The sequence below is a fragment of the Taeniopygia guttata genome, chromosome 1A (assembly GCF_048771995.1).
Source record: "Taeniopygia guttata chromosome 1A, bTaeGut7.mat, whole genome shotgun sequence".
Taxonomy (NCBI): Eukaryota; Metazoa; Chordata; class Aves; order Passeriformes; family Estrildidae; genus Taeniopygia; species Taeniopygia guttata.
Window position 1 is genome coordinate 41,457,227 of NC_133025.1, and position 22,869 is coordinate 41,480,095.

A 22,869-nucleotide genomic window follows, 5' to 3' on the forward strand; every position below is an offset into this window, starting at 1 on the left:
TTAATTTTTCTACTGATGTACAGTTTCTCAGAGATATTTCATTTTCCTAATGTAGAAAAGTCGAAGTTTACAGTTTATTTTTAAGCCACTGTCATGATATTTAAATATGATATTTACAAAACCATCAGGGAATTTGACAATAATCTTGGACTGCATTCAGTCATACTGATTTCCTGCGTTGTTGCTTATCTTTACAATTTCTTTACAAATGGTGCTTTTATTTAGCTACTTTCACTTTTAATACTGGGCATGAGGGACCTGCTCCCCATCCCACCCCACTCCCATCATTGGACACAAGGAGAATATATGCCTCCTATTATTCAATAGCTAAATCCATAAAGAATTTGTCTGTGAATGAGGGAAAATGAAATAAAGGGCTTCTCAATACACTGCTCACCAAGCTGGGTACGTGGCCATGCTCCTCTCTCCCTTTGAATCTGGGTTGCTGTGCAAAATATAGTGCAGAACTCCTGAGACCAGGGTGGATGGAAGCCAAGGACTGGCACTGCATGGCTTCCCACAGCCTGTGGAGCAGCCCTGCTGTTGTGGTGTGAAGAAGCAGGGGACAATGTTGCCCTCCAAGGAAATATGCCTTTGTGTCTGTCTGATCAGAACATGCAAGCCTGGCCTAGAAGGCCATAAGGAGGTACAGAAGCTGCCTTTGCAATGGGCGCATTGCATGTCTTTTGTCTAAAACATGTGCTGCTCCTCAGCCTTGATCAACACAGCAAGATTTGGTAATGGACATGGAGCTTTGGGTGGGAAGAGCATATAGTTTGAGTTGACCCATGGCATATAGTTTGAGTTGACCCATGGTTGGATAGGCAAGGGCCACAGGAGGTGGTGGGCATGCAGCAAGATGAAACCTTGCAAGATGGCTGCAGGCTATAGTCAGTCTGAGTAACATCAACACGAGGGTCACCAGTAGGAAAGGTCAGGCTTCAGTCAGTTCAGTCAGTCTGTTCAGGAAGTTTTATCAGCAGGAACCCTATGAGAGAGGACTGCATGAAGAAGCATCTGATTAAATTGACTAGCTCTTGCTATCTTAAAATTTGATGGGCAAATATTTTTAGCGAAAAACAGGGTTGACATATTTATTCAGCATAAACTGTTTGTTCCTCTGAGGAAAACTGTGGGAATTTTTGTGCTTGCAGCTGGCATGCATACTGCTGTGCAATGCAGTTTGCGGTCACACTAGCAGTACCCCAGTTATAGCTGACCCCAGAAGTCTAATCTTTTGCTAAACATTTTGAAGTGCTTTCTTCCTAAATACTAACCCAATTGTTTACTGTCTACATAAAAACTGCTAATGGTAGGGCTGCTAACTGCAACCAGGATACATGATGCTTTAATTGCAGAGTATGACTCAACAGGGGAGCACTGGGAGTCTGGGTGGGGGCTGAAGAAGGGACTGGATAATAACAGGACACAAAGGTGTGTATATGCTAGAGAGAAATCCTGAGGCTTTGCCGAATTTCCAGTTATAGTCTAGGCTGAAATACAAAAGACCAGTTATGCAACCCTGAACCAGGTTTTGGCTCTCAATGAAATAACGTTGGTGGCCTATATGGAAATATACCTGCGTTAATTACCTGAACCCCCAGGGAACATGGTAGGTGTGTGTGGTTCTGGCACAGACAGTCATGGAGCAGGAAGGGCGATGGTGCTGAGCTGCCAAAGGCTGGAGAGCACAGCACAGCGTGGGATGCCCAGTGAACCTTTTGATCAGTGCATGGAACTTGGCAATCCTGACACTCAGTCTTGCCAAGGGTTGGATTTGTGAAGAGATTCTGTGATATGCAGCCATTCCTTCAGGGTATATGATTGAAGTTCATGGCAGTTACCTGATTTGCTAAATAAATTTGCTACATTGAAGCACCACCTCCTCCTTCACCCCCACCAGCACCCCTCATCCCACACATGTGCACACTACATTACAGGTACATTAGGATGCCCACTTAAACTTTGCTATGTAGCACTGATTGTAGCACAAATTTCTACCTGAAATGTAGTGAATACCCAATTATAGTGCTTAATAGCATTCTTCATTCCCACAACTCTTTGTTTGATCCAAAGGTTAGAACATTTAAAATATCATGAAAACACAGTGCTTACTGACTGAGGCAATTGGATTCCTCTGGAACAAGACTTAAGATCAAACTGCCAAGTGGTACCACCATGTAAATAAGATACTTTCTTCTCAACTTCTGGTAAAGGAGTAATTGACTCTAAGAACTCATTGCTTTATTCTTAGGGATGATATTTAAAAGATTTAGGTGCTATGCCTCTGCTTTCATTGATGCTATTAATTGGTTTTGAGACACATCCCCATTTTTGTCATTTCTAAAGGTGAAGGCTGTTCTGTGTTTTGTTAATGATGACAGCACTGCTGAGAAAAAGGAAGGTCTAAAATATTTGACATTAAGAACATGACAGATTAAATAACCTGGGGGGTCCTAATAATCATCATTCAAATGTAGGAGATGACAAGGGGAAATTTCTAAGATGACATTTTGTCACTTGTGGTAGTCACTTAAAATGACAAAAGCTATACATTCCACTCTGCAGCTTCTTTACTCTAATTGGGCCAATTTTGCTATCATGCTATTATCCTGAGGAGCAGAACTGGTGACAAACAAAGAGGCTTTTGTGATCTCAGTTGAATTCTTCCATGAGCTCAAGAAAATATCTTGCCAAAAAAGAATGAAAATTGTCCCTGCATTTTGTGACTGGCCGGAAGCCTAAAGCTCATGTTTGTCTGGAAGAAGTCTCATCTGTATTTTTAGTACCTGCTTGCTTGTGATGGAATTCTGCAGAAGGGGCCACAAGTCAGAGGAACTGACTGACTGACTTCCAAATCACATTTGGAATTTTTCCTGTTACATGAAATAACTTACACTGGGATGTGGCATGGGAAAAAGAGGGTTAAACTTCTCTTCCTCACTCTGCAATTTTGGCAGTCTGCTTTTATTTAACCATATTTTCCACTATGCACCATCACATAATAATTCCTTTTAAGTATGTAAAGACATAAAAGTTGATTGTGTTAGCACATGCTTCTTTGTAGCTATTGGGAAACTTAATCCATTTTAAAAATGTTTGACTTTTGGGAGAAAAATAGTCATAAACAGCTACATGAAGAGTAGTAAGGAAGCGGTTCTATAAGCTGTTAATGTAGTGCGAAATCCTGAAGCAACCCATTTTGTTAAGACGAAAACATATTATTTATTATCATTCAGAAGCTTTGGGCAAAAATATGTTTAGTAACACACATTTGTTAACATGGAATAAAATTACACTGGAGTGTAGCATGGAGTGTATGTGGAGTGGGCATATATCCAGCTCATCTAAAATACAGTCATTTCATGGTAGTGTTAAGCTGTTAAAACATATTGCTATCAAGAAACAGTTGTTTATTACAATAAGCATTGTTTTTCTGCATGACAGAAGTAGGAAAATGTCATTATTAATGCTGTCCATGATTTGGACAAATATATCCTTTGTTTCCATCTACTGAATGACATATTTATATTCATTGTTTTGGAGAAACCAGAATTGGAAAACTGAAGGTAAATATTTCTCTCAATCCTTTAGCACATTTAAGCTTGCAGGGTTCAGATTATGCAGCGATGGTAGTGTGCAGTTAGTCAGCATTATGTAAGGCACCAAACATTGTAAAATAGACTACCAAAAATATTATGGTGGTGTCCCTTTGGCGGAAGAGCTGCACATTTTCCCAGACCTTCCCTCTTGCCCTTTACTCCATCTGCATATGCTACAATTCATAGAATCATACATTAGTTTTGCTTGGAGAAGTCCTTTATAGAAAATCTAGAACAGCCCCCGTGAAATGAGCAGGAACACCTTCAACTAGATCAGTTTTCTCTGAGCTCTATTCAACCTGACCTTCAATGTTTCCAGGGAACCTCTCTGGACAACCTGTTCCAGTATTTCACCTTTCTTACTGTAGAAAATTCCTTCATTATATCTAGTCTGAATCTGTCGTCTTTTGATTTAAAACCATTGGCCTTTGTCCTGTTGCAATGATTCCTACAAAAAGTCACCATCTTTCTTGTAAGCCCTCTCTAAGTACTAGAAGGCTGCTGTAAGGTCTCCCCAGAGCCTTCTCTTCTCCAAGTTATTAGCCCCAACTCTCTCACCCTTTCTTCACAGGAACATATTTCATCCCCCTAACCATTTTTGTGTCCCTCTTCTGGACTCTCTCCAACAGGCCCATGCCTCTTGTGTGCTGGGGCCCCAGAGCTGGATGCAATACTTCAGGTGGTGTGTCACCAGAATGGAGGGCCAGAGGGCCAGAGTCACTTCCTTTAACCTGCTGGCCATGCTTCCCATTTATGCAGCTTGAGGTACATTTGGGACCACACATTTTGGTGTTGTCTGTAAACATGGTGAGGGAGCACTTGGTCCCACTGGCTGTGGCATTGATGAAGGTATTAAACACTACCCTTCTCAATACAGACCTTTGAAGGACACCCCTCACCACAAATCTCCACCTGGACATTGAACCAGATTATGAGTTACCAGCTCCTGACTTCAGCAAGAGTTGTTTTGTTAGCTGAGAGCCCTCACATCTCATTTCTAAGTACCCCACTGTTACTTCTGCCTTCCTGAAATTCCAGGTTAAATTGGAGTTTTTGTTGCATTAATGCAGCTTGCTCATGAAGTACACTCGTTTCCAACTCTGCAGCTACATGGTGCTCATGGAGCCTTAGCGGAATCAAGCGCCATCCTACTGCTGACCCACCCGAGCCACCAGTGCTGCCCCTCAGGGCATGACTCCTACTACACCATCAGTGAGGGCTGTTTCATGGTCTTCTTCAAGCCATCAGCTTTGCACTTACGGCTGTGTCCAGATCAGCAGCCACAGCTTTCATTCATATCTATACCCCAAATTCTGGCATCTCCAAATTCTGTTCCTCTGTATCCCAGTCAGTTAACCCTGCTCTACTCTTCCTTATCAGTCCTGTCTCTACCTTATTCTTATTTATAAATCCCTCTGTGTCTGACTACTGCAATGTCCCCTCTGTCTTCCGAGGCTCATTAATGCTCTCTGAGGCAGGCTGAAAATCTCAGCAGGCTTACCTCTTCGTCTTTAGCTGTCATCTTTTCATTCTCTCTCAGGAATGGAGAGGTGCCAGAGCTCCCTGAGAAGCTCAGTTTTTTCCTCCCAAACTCATCCTATTCCAGACTTCCTACAGAAAAGCCACATTAAATTGATGAAAACTTAAAGGAAGGATGCCATCCTTACCAGGATAAGCTCCGGTTTCTACTGAAAGATCCTGGTAAATACTACTCCCTGCAAAAGAAGTGCATCATCATGAAATATCTGCATCAAGTGAAGGAGTCCGCACCAAGTAGCATATGTTCTGACAAAGAATTCCTTCAGATGATGACAGGACTTAAAAATGTCTTAACTGGGACTGACACAATGCAATATATTAATTATTTGACAGTGCATAATATCTTTATTTAGAACAATAAAGCATATGTATATAATGTAAATTCCAAATCTGAACTGGTATAAAAAGGGATCTGGGAAGACATCTATCTTTAAGAGGACACATATGTACATACACATCACATTTTATAAACTTTGTTGATTACCTTCAGTCAGAATGTAACTATGCAAAACTGTGCTGACATTTACATTGAAATAAATGAATTTGCCCATAATGCAACCAGCAAACGTCTGTGTCTCTATCACTAAAGAGTCTGAAGTTTCCACGTTCCATTAATTTGATAACAAAATAGCAACATGCCACCATTACTGTAAATCTGCATTTAAGACAGTTGAATCAGATTAATGAATTGAAAAATGTTGGATAATTCTTAAACATAAATCAAACTCAAAATATCAGTATTTCATGTGTACTGTTAAATTTTCAAATTAATAATTCTGTTTGGTGTACTGAACAGTTTCAGCATATTACATAGAGCAACAGAGAAAACAGAGCTGCTGCAGTTGAGAATCTAAAACATGTGCAGGTTGTACACATACTTCATAGTAAAGCACATTTTGTATGCTTATAAAATGACCTCGTGATGAAATAAGTACCATGAATTCATTCAAGTAAACACACATCTAAAGTAGAACAGTTACTCAGTATAAGACTATCTCCTTTTTTATTCTCACAAGGCCACTAGTAATTGCATGCAAAATTCAACTATTTCAAAGGAAACCTAAAAATGTTACATTTCTCACCAAACCACAGATATCCAAAAGCCAAATTTGGTTGACTTTTACACAGAAAATAAAACATCCCTTTTTTCCCCAGTTTTATTCTAAGAGGGAGTGTGTTGCTTTTCCAACTGTGTTAATGCATGGGCTCTGTCTACCCAAAAAGAAGACTGAAAAACTGATAACTCCTTAGAAGTTAAACTTCTTTAGAAGTTAAGAAGCGATTAAAGGTCTATTTCTGCCATCCCAACTCCAACTGAAGAGTACATTACTCTATTTCCATTGATTTCAAAGATGTTTCACAAGTCAGTAGTCTTTCAGAATCTCACTATATGCAAAGTAAAGATCTCCTCAGTGGGCACAGAAAGTTTCCAGTAAATTCACTATGCCACCTCAAAGTGCCCTGCTACCTAGTGTATCCTTGAGTGTCCAGAAGTCTCCTTCTCGTTTGCAAAAGGATTGAAAAGACCCAATCAGATCTGCCTTGTGTTCAGATCAAAGTGAGAGCAAAGAATGGGAAAACCATGTGGTCCAACAGCAGTTCTGCTATTTCAGGTGTCATGACTTTTGTGCACATTTAAAGAGCAATGTTTGTGATGTGAAGGTCAAAAATATACATGAGCTTTCTTTTTGTTCTCATATAACTTTAAATTTACCTTGCTACACAGAAGATCTTAAAGTGTCTGACATCATTTGAAAATGAGTTATTTTTAGATGTTGCTCCTGGAAAGTGAATATTTTGTCATAGTCAATTTTTATTTATGTTTCAATTCATAACTGATATTTTCTATAGTATTGAAGATTAAGAAGCCTAAAATATCATGCTTTGGAATATCAAAGTATAATTTGGAGCACACCACTGTGACCCAAATTAAATGTCATTGAGTATTTGATTTTCTGGAAAGAATGCATTTAGAAAAATGAACATTTTCTATCAACAAAGAACATTAACAAATATAAGATTTTTGTTTTACTGAAGCTAAGGAAAAAAACCCAAACCCTCAAATGCATAAGCTAGCCTCAAGAGCACACTGTATGAAGTATTTAAGGTTTTTGTACAATGTGTAAGGATAATTGCTTCCATTTAGTGTGGATACTTTTCCATTCAGGCAAAACCAATACACAGTTATTCTCTGCATTACCAATAAGGTGCAAATTTCCATCGATTAAGTCATGCTGACATTTCTTTTAGGGCACCTCTTAAAAAAGTTTGAAACTCAAAGTCTGAGGGCCTTGTGAGTAAAAAACTACATAGAGTCTAAGAAGACTCAGTTTTATATGAGGAATTCCATTGTTTGGGGAATGCACTTGCTTTTTAGAAGTGATTAGCAACCCTGGTTATTAACTGGTGAGTGTGCCAGCATCTTCAGAGTAAACGTGAAGGCCTACTTCTGACACTAAGCTTCTTCTGATCTAGTCTAAGAGAAGTAACGCAGGTAATACAAACCACAAAGTTCTAATATCCTTAATGGAACTATGCTAATTTATACCAGCTGAGTAGAATTTGAAGACCCTTTTCTGACAAACAGAAAATGCAAAAAGGGCCTGAGTATTAATAAAAATTCTGCATGAACAAATCCTTCCATCAGTGAATTCATAAGAAATTGCAACCTTATTTTGGTAAGGTAAAAATTCCACGCAGTGCAGCTACATGCCACATTATCAAGTATGTTACGGTTCTGAGTGTTTTTTTCTTTTCACAAGTCTGAAAGACAGTTTTACCAATACACACACACACACACACACACACATGTACCCACACACATACATATATATTATATGTATGACATATTCTTTTTATGCATGGTTCTCAGAAAATTGATCAGAAGATTAAAACTTCCACAAGGATTCTTAAAAAATTTAGTAACTATATATTTTAAGGGGAACCCCAACTTTATGCAAAATTTTAAAAGGGTTGGTGGGTTTTTTGGGGTTTTTTTTTGTTTGGGTTTTTATTTTTTTTTTTTAAGTTTTCGAGTTATTTAAACTATAAGTCTTGCTGACCTGGTCAATATCATGATAGATGACAATTTGTCACCTCATGTGAGCCTTTACCATTTACCCTTCTGAATTACAACCCCTAATACAGTCAAATAATTCATACTGATTATCTGGGAAGAGACAAGATGAAAAGATGCACAACTACATTTGTAACTTTTATCATGGTATTTTTAGGATTTACTTAAAAATGCACATCTGTACATCATTCGTGTTCATATTCCATGGATAATGTAACAGTAATAGTTGCAGAAGACAGGTGGGAAACAAAGACTTTCTCTTTTGTTTCAAAAGAATTAACTTTCAAGAGTGGAGAATGCCAGGATATTAAAGCTCATTAATCACTTAAAACACAATGCAAACATTAATTACAGCTGATGTAAGTAAAAGCTAAATACACCTCAGGATCTTTCAGATTTTCTATGCTATACATTTACAGACAAGGTATAAATGGCATGCATCTTCAGAATTTAAAATGCATTTCATGGGTTTCTCTTTATTGTGATGCTTGAACGCAATTCAGACTCTTTATTTTGCCTTAGCATGACTGGAAATTTCACCAGTGTTCACATACCCAGCAGTTACATTTAATTCTTCGAAGCTCCATGAGGTGCCTTCACCTCCTGTTTACTTTGTCTTCATCCAGTATTTGGTTCTCCTGAACAGAGACCACAAACGCTGATGAATTCTTGAGGCTTTCTGGGGTGGGCAACCAGCCACCTGGCACCCGATAGAGACCACGTGTTGCTGTACACACAGCCTTTGACAGCCATAAACACAGCTCCTTATAAGTCTAAGTCTAGAACAAGAGCTCAGGGCATGACATAGCTTTCAAGTTTTATATACAATATTGAAGAGTATGTTATCTGTATCCATTTCAGCGTTTTCTGTCAGTTCAGAGACCTTCATCTGAAGACATCAATTTAAGGTAGAGGACACAGAATTTAAATTAAGGATGCAAAGGTATTTATGACTTGCAATGATTACACACTGTTGGAGGCATTTGAAAGATGCCTTTTTGTTCAGGACATACCTTTGCCAGAGTCAGCTGAAAGTATTAATGCAGTTAAAAAAACTTCAAATGTCACACAAGGTAGATATTCACATAAGATATAGTCCTGCTAAGTGCACACTCTTCTTGTCATTGTTCAATTCAGTGTTGGTTTCACAGTAACAAACACAAATAGTCCTCATTTCTGTATCATGTCTGTGGAGTCATGGGCAGCAACAACAGATGCAGACTCAGTCTGTCACTCCAGAAGGAATACGGATGTGCTTAAAGCTGCTTCATTTATGAAGCGAACATGGAACTGTTACCTGCCTGAAAAGAAAAACAGAAATTCTGACTTTGCTGGTTAGTTTTCCTTTCTGTAGTCTTCCTTTCCTTTTGTTTCAGTAGTTCTTTTCACAAACATACAACATAGATATTTTTTTCTTATAATTTTGAAAATCAATTTAATGGCACTTGCATAGGGATTTCTTTACTCAGAAGGAGAAATGTTCTAAGATGTACTTTCCTGATGCAAGAACACACTTGCTTGCAAAAGTCCATTGATGTCATCTAAGGTAATGGAACCATTATCATGTTTTACATAACTGGGCATTTTGGTATTGGCAATCTCTGGCAGCAAACTTTCCTTTGAAGTCATCTTGACAAACCAAACTGAGTTTACATCTTTGGAAAAATGGAACAACTTGTCCAATGCAGTGACAACTTAGCTTCTCAATGAGCATATGGTAGAACAAAGCAGTTAAGGAGAATGAAAAACCTCTCACGTTGTAGCTAACTGAATCATACCGAACACCTGAGAGTAACTGTGACAGGATGAACTGCAAAACTGAGATTGTCTGTTATGGTCTTACACCGCCCTCTCCACTCATGATAAAAACTGAAGAGTTCAGCACTGTCTGGATTTTCCAGACTCTTACACAGATGCCATGGGTTAAATACAGCACAATTTCTGTGGTAAGAAGCCTCTTACATTAGGTGCTGCTCTGCAAAGGACAGCTGGGACTGAGAAACCTCACTCACCTTTGCTGCCCACTCTTAGATACAAAAGCAAGACTGATGTATCTGATAAGGCTACAGAGACTACAGAAATGTGCTGACTAAGCTACAATTATAAAAAAGCTCAGCTCTACTTGGCCTGTTTTCCTACACTCACCTGCTAATTTTCCCAGATTGTATTTTTTAGTTCATATTTATTTGAAACAGCTGTAGTGTAACAGCTGAAGGCTTCTCTGTATCAACTCTAACACCAAAAAAGAGAAGCAGTAGCTGTCCTTTTTTCTGAAATTCTTGTAAATCTCATTTTGAAGTACTCAAGTTAAAAATCAAAATCAAAGGTCTACATTAATGATACAGGATTAATTAAATTAGCCGCTAAAGATCTTATATACTTACTAAATGCTAAATGAAACCTATTGATAGCAATATTTCTTTTCTTCCTGAAAATGGACTCTGAATCACTTCATATTGAAGCAGCTGAAAGTAGTTAAGTCTGTAGTAAAACTCTTACCATAACCAACTTACCAGTACATGAAACAGTAACAGTGTTGAGAGAGAAAAAGCAACAGCTACACTTGTAGATGTTCCTTTTCTTTTTGCTGCAACATACTGAAAAAAAAAGGTACTTTATTGCTACAGTAATAGCCTTCAAAGAAAATAGAATAGAAGGGTTTATAAGTTAGTTAAAATTTAAAGAAGGGAGCCCAAAGAATTATAATTTTTGTTTGATATTAGTTCTTCCTACTTATAGATGAATATTCCTAATTTCTCGGGGAGGAGAAATTTGCAATAGTCATCTATGCCATGTATACCAAAACAAGTGCCATGTATTTATGAAGACATCTGATAGAGAATGCAATCTGGTTCAAGCTCCTGGAAAAGCCCTCTCCTGCATTTAACTGTGTCATCTTTTCTTCATATAAAAAATGTTTTGTATTTTCTGTGAAGTTAAGAGCAAGATATATGTTCCATTTCACAGTTTTAACACCTATGAGGATGATGTGCAGAATGAGTTATTTGTAGGAACTAATATACTTGGTGAAAAGAATACACAGCCTTCCATTCTATATACTGTATATGAAGAAAATTTGTTTTAAGTATTTATTACTTTAGCAAATCTAAACACAGAAAATTTCAGCTCCTGTGACCAAACTGCTAGATTAGTACCTTGCCTATTTGTCCCTTCACCAATGGGCAGCAGCAGGCATTTCACAGTGTGAGAACACTACAGGCCAAGTCGTTCCGCCACCTGCATCAGATCTTTCCCTATATCATAGTTCAAATCTGACCAAATATCATTAAATATGAAATTAAACAAAACTCTGAAAATGCTTTAGCATGGACTATTCTTGCTTAAAATGTCCCTAAGTCCTTTCCTGGATTTCACAGAATTTCTTGCCCATGTCCAAGGAACTTGTTCAAAACTTTGAACTGTTATTTGCAAAGTATTTTTGATTTGCTGATAATCAGATAAAGCAGTGTATAAGTAGGAAGAGAGCTGTGAATAATTTCAGGATGACCTTAAGAAGTAATTAGCATTTGAATGAGTTCTCATTAACTTTCCACAAATATTAAAAAAAAAAAAAAACAGAAACAAAAAAACAACCAGAAAACATAGTACCCTACAGAATGTAAAAACGTGAAAGAACATAAAAATATTATTGTAAAAGGTACTTAAAAGTATTTAGGAGCAGAACCATAAAGACATTGCTTTCTATTTATTTCTGTAACTTCAACCTAGCTTTACACCACACTGTAAATAACAACATTTACTTCATTTTGTTGGTTTTCCTATAGATCTCAGCAATCCTTTCTCACAATGGGAATAAAGACAGACAAAATAATGTCCCCATAATAAAATACTGTATGCAGAACTATCCTCCATATCAATTTCTATGTTTAAACCAGAAAGTCCTTTAAATTGCACACCCTAAGCACATATTTTACCTCTGCATCAAGACCTTGTGTTTGGGGTTTTTTGTGTTTGTCACACAGCTAAACAGTAAGTAGTTTTCAGAGATAAAATTACATCTGTAAATACAAATTTTAAGCGAAACAATATACCTTATCTCATTTTCCTCCTGATAGTCACGACACTGTGTAGTTTCATCACTTTCTGGTCTGGATTTGGGATGTATTTTCTAGGAAGAAAATGCACTAAATATAAATATTCTAAAGCTATAAATATTCTAAAAGTATAAATAGTCTAAAGCTTTCTTTAGTAACTAAACAATTGTATGGTTCAATTTGCCTCTGATGTTAAATATCAAAGTCATCTTGCAAAATGTAGGCCAAACCTTGTCCTCTAACATAGATCTACTACTGATATAAATTTTACTATTAAAATTTTTGTATTGTAGGCAGGGGCATAGGGGCCAAAAGCAAAAAAAAAATCCTTTCTCAATATGCTATAGAAGAAATGGAAAATTGGGTGAGTCACACAATTTTTGTTTCCAGTTAGAGAATGATCATGCTGATAAAACAGGATTTGCACTTTGATGGTAGAATTCAAGAATTTGACACTCAGATTTATATCTGCAAGTCACAGTTAAGTGAAGATCAAAAAAGGTATCTTTTGCTTTCAAATACAGAATGATTCTCTTCCCATCTCCCCACAGCTAAGAAATGCAGCATCACTATGTAAACAATTATATGTAGTATCTCTTACCTTCCAGTATATGGCTCCCAAAATAAAGCCAATAAGGAGAGACAGCAATGATGTCAGTGCTATGCTGATCCCTTGCAGGCTGGAGCTGCTAATGAAGCCAAGTGCTTCTTCTGTAATTAAAGATACTCTCATTAGTAAAGACAGATTTATAGCAGAAAACTATCTTCAGGGCAACACTATTATCAAAAGCACTTTCATGCACCACCTACATAACAGCATCTTAAATAGCAGAACAGATACTTCAAAGTGCAATGTACATGAGATGCACTTCATACAAAATCTTACATGAAATTTTTGACCACAAGGATGCTCCAGCCACTTCTGAAACAACCGTATTGAAAAGTACCAACACCAATTCTCTTTTTGCCATTTGTAGAAAATTCTCTCTCTCTCACACCTCAAAGTTTTGGATTTCTTAATTTTTGTAGGTCTTACTTTGAAACACAAAGCAATTATTTAGAAAAGAATATATGTCAATTCGTGCATTTGCATTGTTTCCATCAGACAGCTTCCACTGACTGCAGGCACTTTGCCTTTCCACTAATCAATAACCAACACAAGGGCTCTCAGGGGAAGTTAATTGAACAGAATAAGCCTGATCATTTCTAAAGTTTCCTGGAAAGGTACCACTGACTTCTGCACAATCACACCCTTGTACCTTGAGATTTAACTCTGTGTCATTTGGTTATAACTATTTCTTGATAGCTTTTAACATTTTGTATAGAAGAGTACTAATCCTGATCTTTTATGTATACAAACAATTCCATTCCCCTCATTGGGAGCTGCATGCATGCTGAGACTAAAATTCGTCCCTTCAGTTATTTCATCAGGAGCAGGATGTGGAAAGTCCAACAGTCACCTGGGCACCCTCCTAAAATGCAAAGTGAACCTCAGCAGATTGATATTTTAGATGTTGTCCACCGAATGTTTGGCTCATTTCAAACGGAGTCTGCAGCTCAAATGGTGGGTGTATTGAGAGATTACAGGAAAATAATCAAACTGTAAGCACTGGATAAGTGTAGGTGATTGGATACATAGAAATGAAAATGAACGGAGAGCACTCAAAATTTGCATGAGTCATGCAAACAGCAAATGTCTAAGCACATACAGTATGATATTCTGGGTCAAACAACATGTGTTTAGTACATTATTAAGCAGCCTCCAAGAAAATACGTTAGTTTAGAAAGAAGTGCTCTTTTAATTAACTAGCAATTCATTTTCAACTCTCAGATTTTCTTGTTGACATTTTTCAAGTTTTAGACAAATATTCTTTTTATCTCTGAAATTCAGCTGTGTTTTCTAGGCTCAACGTAGATAGAAATAACAAGACAACATGAAGTCTGTGTCTTATATATTCATATACTATATATATCTCTGTGTCTCATACACTGTTTACAAAGTCTAGGTTCTGACTGTAGGGACTTGAGTTTCACTTATATCTGGTAGATTTGGCACACTAAAAGGAAACATCAGTCAAGCAGAACTGATGCCAGCTTACCATGAAAGAAATCTGTCTACAGAAGGGAAAGAAAGCGGACAAAGTTCTACAGAGGTGAACATCATCTGGAAAAGAGAGGCTATTGATTAGTCTGCCTCACTCTGCTCAGACATTAAAGCCAAGCAAAGACATTAACTGTTCTAACTTTCTGTCTCAGATTAGGCACAGAGGATGTTTGCTTGCAGAATTGATCTGCAAGAAAACTGGGCAAAATCAAGTGCGTAGAGCCAGCCTGAACAACTCTAGAAATGTTCTCCTGTTGTCAATTATCTAAACTGTATTCTCAGAAGAAAATCCTGATATTGTTCTTGTGCTCTAAGCAAGTAAAAAGCAATCCTTATTTGCCTGATGCCATTCTTCTCAGTGAGAGACTGCTGAGTTTTATAGCTAAATTATGTAAATCATATGGAGATGGCTATGTTTTCTGGATTCCACCCCACAAAATTCAGAAAAAAATTAAAAAGTGAAATAAAATTTAAAGGAAAGGCTCTTCAGGTCACGTAGAGCATAATGTGTTTGATAACATGTTATGGTAGAGTGTATAACCTCAAAAACTCTCTGCCTACCCACAGTGCTGGGCAGCATGTCATGGCAAGCATGCTGTTTTTTACAAGAACTGCTAGAGAAATGTTCTGCATGCAGGATAATCAGTGACAATTTTGTACCTTTGTTTTTAACAGTATTTTCCACAAACTTAATTCAATTTAAGACAACAGAAAAGACCCCTTTACAATGAGGTATCTAAAACTGGAAAAATCTGATTTCTGAAAAGTTATCTCCAATGCAGATGATTTCTTAATCATCTCGGAAAACTGAAAGGAATTTATAATTATCTTTCCATGTATGGACATGCAATACAGGGATCGAGCCTAAATGCAGCCCCATTGTGACACTCTCCTTAGCCTACCTTTTAAAAATCACAACAGATTTTCTTTTTTGCAACCTGACAGTGTATGAATTAATTTGAAAGTTAAGTAATTCATAATTACCTTAAAAAGCAAGCAAAACCAGATTATTTAATTTCACTTTCAAATCCAGAAAAAATTCTCTTGAAAGATCTGGGGAGAATGAAATGAGTCATGGCAGGCCTCTTCATGTGCCTTTTATTAATATGAAAATTTAAAACAGAACAGGCTGAAGAATTTTCAGTCTGGAGAAGCTCCCAGGGACTTGTCTTAATGAAGAAAAGGGAGAGAAGGAAAGAAAGATGGCTACAGGGACCTTTTCCTCTGTTAGAAACTTTGGAGCTCTACACAGAAAGATTCTGATTCCCATCAGTTGTAAAGGCAGAGCAGGAGAAGGAATAGCAGGAACCAGGTCTACCAGTAAATGTATGAACTCTTTGGGCAATGCCAGAGGAACTGAGGAAGTGCTGACTCTATCCAGTGGAGTGAAAAAGGGGAGTAGATGCAGGCTAGCATCTCTCAGAGTTCTCACTCTGCATCTTGTGGAAGATTCCCTAAGGAAGTGAGCTCATTTGATGCTGATTTATGTATAGCCTTCATGGGCATTGGGATGTTAAGCTGTAAACAAAATATATTTACATGAAAAACCACTCAGCTACACAATGAAGATATTGAGCCACTTCCTACCTTAAGCCATGTGTGATTATGATTGAAAGCACTGACTTCTTTTTTTTTTTTTTTCATATATGTCTCAAAGGAATTTCCAGTTTACCACTGCTCAGTTCCAACACAATTACAACAAGATCTTATCTGTAAAAATGCAGAGCAGCTCTCACCTGTTCATTAGAGTTTTCCATTAACTATTAAGTTAGAACAAAGGAACAAAGGCACAGAAGGCAGCACCAATTGCAATTCAGCCATGGCTGAACATTTTAAAATTATTGTGCAATTACTGAATTAAACTATGGTATGTTTTCCTTAATTAAAAAAGGAGACCTTCTTCATAAAAACAGTTACAGAGATCTCTGTGTTTACATATTCTTTGAGCTACTCAGTACTAAATAATAGGGCTAAATTATTGTGAGAAAATTACGAACAAAAATGGAAGGAGGCACCACTGAACTCTTCATGAAATTATAAAGAATGTTATGGCATTCAATTGAAGGAGAAGTTTTAGTCACAGCTAGTAAGTTCAAGCTTTGATCAGAACAACATGAAATTCATCTCATGGCTTCAACCACTAAAAGAAAAGATTAGACTCAAGACTTCTTATCCTGAATCTTCTTCTTTACGTAGCAACCATCTCATCTACATTCTCTAGAAAATGTGTCATGCAGAGAATAGTGAGCAAGACTGAAACTTTAATACCTAATTGGAACTTCAGTGGATTACATTCAGATAACATAAAGAGGAAAAAACAAAGCAGTCTAAATAAATTTGAGATGGTACCGGTGGTCTTTTGAGAATTTTATGAGAAATAAGAAAATATCTTTCTCTTTTTGTGAAAAGATGAAGCGGAAACATGTTACAAGTCTACACTCAATATACAAGAATGAATAAAGCACTATTACCATTCAAAAAACAATTAGAATAGCATAATTGTTCTATTTTTAATTTAGCTGGGCTAAGATTTTTTGTGTGTATTTAGTTAAGATTCTACTCTATTATCATAGTTAAATTTTGTTGTTGTGTAAGAACAATGGAGTCCTGAAATATGACTCAACAAAAGTAGCAAAACTAAAAATCCCTACTTTAGCTAATTTATATACAATTTCTATGATATTTAACAAAATATTTTATTGGATGATGCACTTCAGGTTTGTCTGGAGGGATTCTTTTGCAAACAATGAATGCTTCTAAATGCTCTAAAAATTATTAAACTGAAAAATAACTCAGCTTAAAACTGCTTAAAATTAAAGGAGTAATTTCAAAAAAATTACTGTAGTTTGTGTCTGAAGATGCCTTTTTTCAGGTTTCCCCTCTTCTCAATGTTTTCCTTTTTGAAATTTGAATTTAGTGGTGTTTTTCTGAGAACGGTACTGAAGCCAGGGGAATGCTATGCCGCAGAGTCTTCACAGGGGAAGTACTAAAGCTTATTCACTGTTGTTCATTCCAAGAAGGTAAGGATTAACTAAAGCAAAAATTTCCTTAGCAATAAAGACAAAACTACATTGGCACTAAAGGCTACTTCAGGGGAAAAAACAGTGAAGCCAATAAAGATTCTACAGCTACCTCCCTACAAAAAACCTGCAAATGAATAACTGCAGTGTAACCAGTCAGCATCCAAATTAATGTAATTTAATCTGCTTATGAGTTCAAACTGTCCCCAGACCCAGCCAGACATGCAGTCCTCATGTAATTTCTACATAAGGCTGTTAATGGATATCCAATTTTCCAATAAATTGCTTAAGAGAATGATAATCAGTTAAAAAACACCTGTACAGCATATGGTAGCCAAGCAATTTACTGCATTATTTTAATTAGGCTTTTTTCCTACTTGATTATCAGTTCAAATTATAAAAAAGATTAAGAATCCTACTTCTGCACTCTCCTCCACAGTACAGATGCAGGTGCCACACTCCACTGCACTGCCCGGCACCCCTCTTGTTACTGTACTGAGTCAAACTCCTTTCATCTGAACTGCTTCTGTAATCTGTCTGTCTTTTGGCTTCTTGATCCATTCCCATTGCTTCAGGCTGTGGCTGAATATTTTTCCTCTAGCAATAGCAGCAAAAATTATTACATGTTCAGACCTGAGACAGAGACAGGTATGAATTCTTTAACCCCTTCCTAGTGCCTTAGAGTTGGCCCTGGGCTCATCAGGTTATTTGCAGACAGCTCTTGACCTCCTGGCAAGGAATCTATGGCAGTGAGTCTTCTCTTTACCAAAGACTCAGGCTGGCAGCTAGGAGTGGAGGCTTTTTTTTTAATTCCTTCTACTCTGAGGGTTCTGGGCTATGATGACTTAAGACCTACTCTTAATTAGAAAGCAATCAAGAAGGGCTTCAAATCTGATAGCAGCTGTGAGCCAACTGCAAGGTAGCATGCATGGTGCTAAAAGCCCAGAGGGTAACTAGATTACATTCCAAAGAGAAGGAGCATGAGGAAAAACTCAGGCCTAGTAGCAACTGTGTCACCATCAGAAGCTACCATTGTGCCCACTAAACTACATCAGGCTGCCCCTCCGCAGGTGTTTCCTTAAGCACAGGGACTACCAATCACATACTCCATCATCACACTTTCAGATAACATAGATGTTTGTGAAGTGAAAAGGGGAAATAGAAATTGCAAAGAGAACTAGATATACACATTGTCATCTTGACATGTCTGGGAAACGAGAACAAGGAAACAACAAGGTTAAACTTTGATCGCCATTTCAGGAACCTCTGAGGAAATTCCCCTCTTGTCCACGTGGGAAGCTCCAGATAGTGTTCACCTTGTTGTACATGATGTCACTAAAAGTCCCTGAAACTTCACTGTTACCTTTCACCTCAATTCTCTATCCTTTCTGACCTCGTGACAGGTAATGTTGAGGTTCTTACAGCAACCATTCTGGACTCTTATCAGGGAGCTGTCATGTAATACAGTGACCAAGACAGATAAGAAAGATGGACATGAGTATTCCAGAGAGAAGATTACAGCCTGCCAAAAAGGTAGTGACTTTGTCACTGACCCCAAGCAAAAGCATGCTGACTGTGGAGGTGGCCCTCCTGCAACTACACAAAACAATCATGGGCTGGTGTAAAGCTTGGATGGGATTGACAGTACTCTCAAAATGCAATGTACAGGTATCCTTTTTGTTCACGTGAGTACCCTCATCCGATTTAGGATAGCTATTCTGCTCACTTAGAGCAATTTCCTTTTCTGAGAGTTAAAATGAAGTGTCTGGCCAAATTTTCTGAGGCCATATGACTAGTGAGACCTCATGACAGCCAAAACGAAGAGACCTGCCCTCTCCAAGTTTTAGATTGCTGTCACATAATTGTAACTTGATAGCAACTCTATATTTTGATTAGATAAGTTCATTGCATTTCAGTACGACAGCTGAGAAACACATGGTACACCATCAGGAACATGTAACTTCCCATTAATTTGCACAATTAATGACATTCTTTTCCTCTGAGCTCTCACAACCAGCTATCAGAACAAAATGGAGACGTATATTCAATCACTTGTACTTACTGTTACTGCTAGTGCTACTGCCAATGCTGTCATTCCTAAGAGAGCTGGCAGCAACAGGAGGAAACAAAAATGTTTTTGTGACAGCGACTCTGGAATCTAAATAGAAAATGAATGTGTCAGAATTATGAAACTTAAAATACAGTTCCCTCTATAAAAGATGATGGGCTACAGGACTACTCGGATGTGGCTATAGGGCTGTTTCAAAAGCTGGATGTAGGACTTTCATAAAGTGGATTAAGCCAAAAAAGGCAGTTTTATTAAGAGGCAGAAGTCTCTACATGCTGAGCTGCTGCTGAATAGCTAATCTGGAAAAGCAGTTACTGCTTACAAGTTCTTAGGTTATGGTACTGATCTGCTTCTAGTTACTACTGATGTAACTGTACAACTGACACATTGCCCTAATTAAAAGGCTAATATCTGTCACTAGAGAGAGTAAAAGGAAGGATAAGAAAGAGCTGCAGGAGCTTGACCTGAGCTTGTTAAAATGTTTACATGAAATAAAAATTTCTCTGTTCAGGAAAAGTAGCATGAAATTGAAGGTGACTTAAGGCTGCTGTGAATTACAGCTTATCCTAACTTCTCCTTTCAGCTGTGCAATCTTAGGCACTTTTACCACCTTATAAAACTAAATAGAGCATTAAGAGAAGATAGGAAGAACAATGTAAAAAAGACAATTCAGGATATATTTTGGATGAATAGAAACAGAGCAGCATAATGTGAGGTTATTGTGGTTATACTGAGAAATTTTGTATCTAGGAGTGATGGCACTAGAATTTGACTTTGAACAGAAACAAAACCTTCAGTGTCAGTAGCTACTTTATTTGCAGTAAAAAGGTGACATGGAGACATGGTATCAGATCTTTAGCATCTCTGAAATCTAAGGAAAATCACACATTTATATCTGCCTAAATTCTGCTCCCCAAAAGGAGACCCTTCTTACCATTCTCCGGAGTTCCTACTGTTGAAGGCAGAATGCAGTCATTCTTATCCAATCTGTCTGCAGACTCTTTGTAGACCTCAATGGTACTATTAAAGTGCCTAAAAAAATCCTCAGGAATGAAGTGACCCTCTTCATAAAGGTGACCATTTTCTTTCACAAAATCCTAGAGTAAAATATAGACTTCAGCTTGAAAAAAGGTCAAGGGAGATGCTCATTTCAACACCTCAACAAATAATAAAAATTCCCTAAGATTATACAAAATCATTTATATTTTTAACCTGCAGACAACTAGATTAGCTGTATACAATCTTAATAAAACAAAGAAACCTTCTGATCTGAGGATTTCAAATTAGCTTTGCAAATAGAAATGAATTATTAATACAGTGTTGCAAAATTGCTAAGGAATGAAAGACAGTCTCCCATCCTATACTGAAAACCAAGAGACTTCTTAAAATTCCCCTCAATTAAAAAAACCCCTTGGTTTCACATTACTTTGCAAAGTTTCACATGAGTCTTTTAATCTGAACACAAAAACACGACGATCATTGGATCATTGGGGAGCAGAATACAATAGCTGGGGTACACCACTGCTCAGAAACAGGCTGAGATCCCTGGTAACATACCTAAAAATAAGAGCAACTATAAACAAGGAAGCCCAGTCACTCTGAGGTCTAACAGACAAGTTTGTTATGCCAGACTAAACATGATTGAGATCCATGGTGACGATTGACGGGTTTTTTCCTTCTTTTTTTTTTTTTTTTTTTTATGTCAGCAAGTCAAGTTTGGCCTGGGGTTACTCTGTACTCTTAAGAAGGAGGACAGTGGTAAGAACGTGGTCTAAGTATGTCCTAAGGAAACCTCCTGGTTTTGGCTCCAAAGTTATTTTATGTTTGATGCTGGAAGTACTAGACTTAAGATCATCATTGTCTAAGAAAATCAATAGCTAGCTGTTTTGCTGAATTACAGGATATTTACTTTTCTTTTCTAAAAAATAAAATTCCTCTTCCCCAACCACATCCCAGCTGAGTGCTTTGAATCATCAGGACAAAAATAGAAAAGAAAAAAAATATATACACTGAAGACTGGAGATAATTCAGTTTGAAATGGAAAAGTAGGGAATATCTAAATACTCACAGCAATGCAATGCAAATACACGTCAAGCTTACAAGGTTATTCCACTCTAAAGGCACCTGAGTGTTTTACTTATTTGATTCATTCTGGGTGCTGAAAAGCTGCAATTACAAAAACTAAAGACTTAGCTGATAAAAATAACTGGATATGGAAGACAAAATACTTGCTCTAAAGGAGATGATGGATTTTACCCATTTTATTCAGTGGGACAAAACCTTCAACTACAAAACTTATTTTTAATTACTGATAGTCTGGTCAGATCTGGATAACAGACTAGAAATTAATTTCTTCCCTCTTCCCTGCCTGCACAGATAAGCAGACATCTCTTGAGCAAGAATCTTTCCAGCTGCTGTCAAAATCCAGAAACACATAGAAATGGACCAATATCCTCTGGTCTTTGTTGTGCCTTTGTATAAAAAAGTTAATTAAACCATGGAGAAGCTTTCAGCGCTTTGCACACTGTGATATATACTAAGAGTATATTAATAACTTTAACCAAATCATCTTTAAATTTACATTAAGATCATTAGCAAAATATATAATTTAAGCTGGATACACAAGGAAGATTTCTGCTAGTTTCAAAAAGATTAGAATGGATTAATTATCTTGACATTAAATAACTGCATACAGGTCATTGTGTATACTGTAATTCCTTCTAAGCCATTTTTCTTTGAAACAGGAGATAAAAATTAACCAATGTTAGCACAGTGCACTCAGTGCATTTCTAAACAAAGTAGGATTTCAGATGCACAGGAATAGAAATGAAAACAAATCTAATAAAGTCTTGGAAATTCCTAAACAATTACTGAATATTGTGCAACAGAAAGTAAAAAATAAGTATCCAGTACAAAATCTGAAACTCTGTATAAAATTACCTTGTTTTTATCAAAAGCAAGGCATGCCATAAGATCATTAATTATTCTTGTGAGATTATTGATGATTGAATAGTTGCTTAAAACATCTGACATATCTGGAATATCTGAAAATTTCTGGAGAAGATTATGTAGACTCCTTGAAAATTCAGGCACCATCAAATGCAACCAACAGTGACTAGGCTGTCAGGGGATAAAAACAGAAAGAGATGCAAATTAAATATCAGACATTTGTAAAGACTGGTTAAACATCTCAATGTGCAAAAGTAAATTAGACTGTTCTTTCCAATTTAAACTATCTGAAAAGTATAAATTACAATGCTTCTTTAATGTGACCTATTTTCTCTTCAGTCCTTTTGGTAATATTTCTATTCTCACTGATACTGACATATCTATGGTTGTCTGTTAAATGCCATCCCTTCATTAAATTCTCAATGAATGCCAAGTTTCATTGTGTTGAGCATTTGA

At 37.2% G+C, this 22,869-nt stretch overlaps 1 protein-coding gene across 2 annotated transcripts in view; it reads right to left on the reverse strand.

The window, feature by feature from the left end:
- Positions 1-5,463: 5,463 nt before the first annotated feature.
- KITLG (KIT ligand) overlaps positions 5,464-22,869 on the reverse strand; it is a 56,288-nt gene continuing 38,882 nt past the window's right edge. The window contains exons 4-10 of one of the 2 annotated variants that reach the window (XM_030260992.4): positions 22,405-22,584; positions 20,399-20,561; positions 19,459-19,554; positions 12,874-12,983; positions 12,270-12,346; positions 10,731-10,814; positions 5,464-9,518 (exon numbers count right to left, since the gene is read on the reverse strand). In XM_030260992.4, the coding sequence (XP_030116852.1) occupies positions 10,775-10,814; positions 12,270-12,346; positions 12,874-12,983; positions 19,459-19,554; positions 20,399-20,561; positions 22,405-22,584 (666 nt within the window). In that variant the 3' untranslated portion in view covers positions 5,464-9,518; positions 10,731-10,774. The remainder of the gene's footprint in view (positions 9,519-10,730; positions 10,815-12,269; positions 12,347-12,873; positions 12,984-19,458; positions 19,555-20,398; positions 20,562-22,404; positions 22,585-22,869) is intronic. The other variant, XM_032746048.3, reaches the window with a different exon arrangement.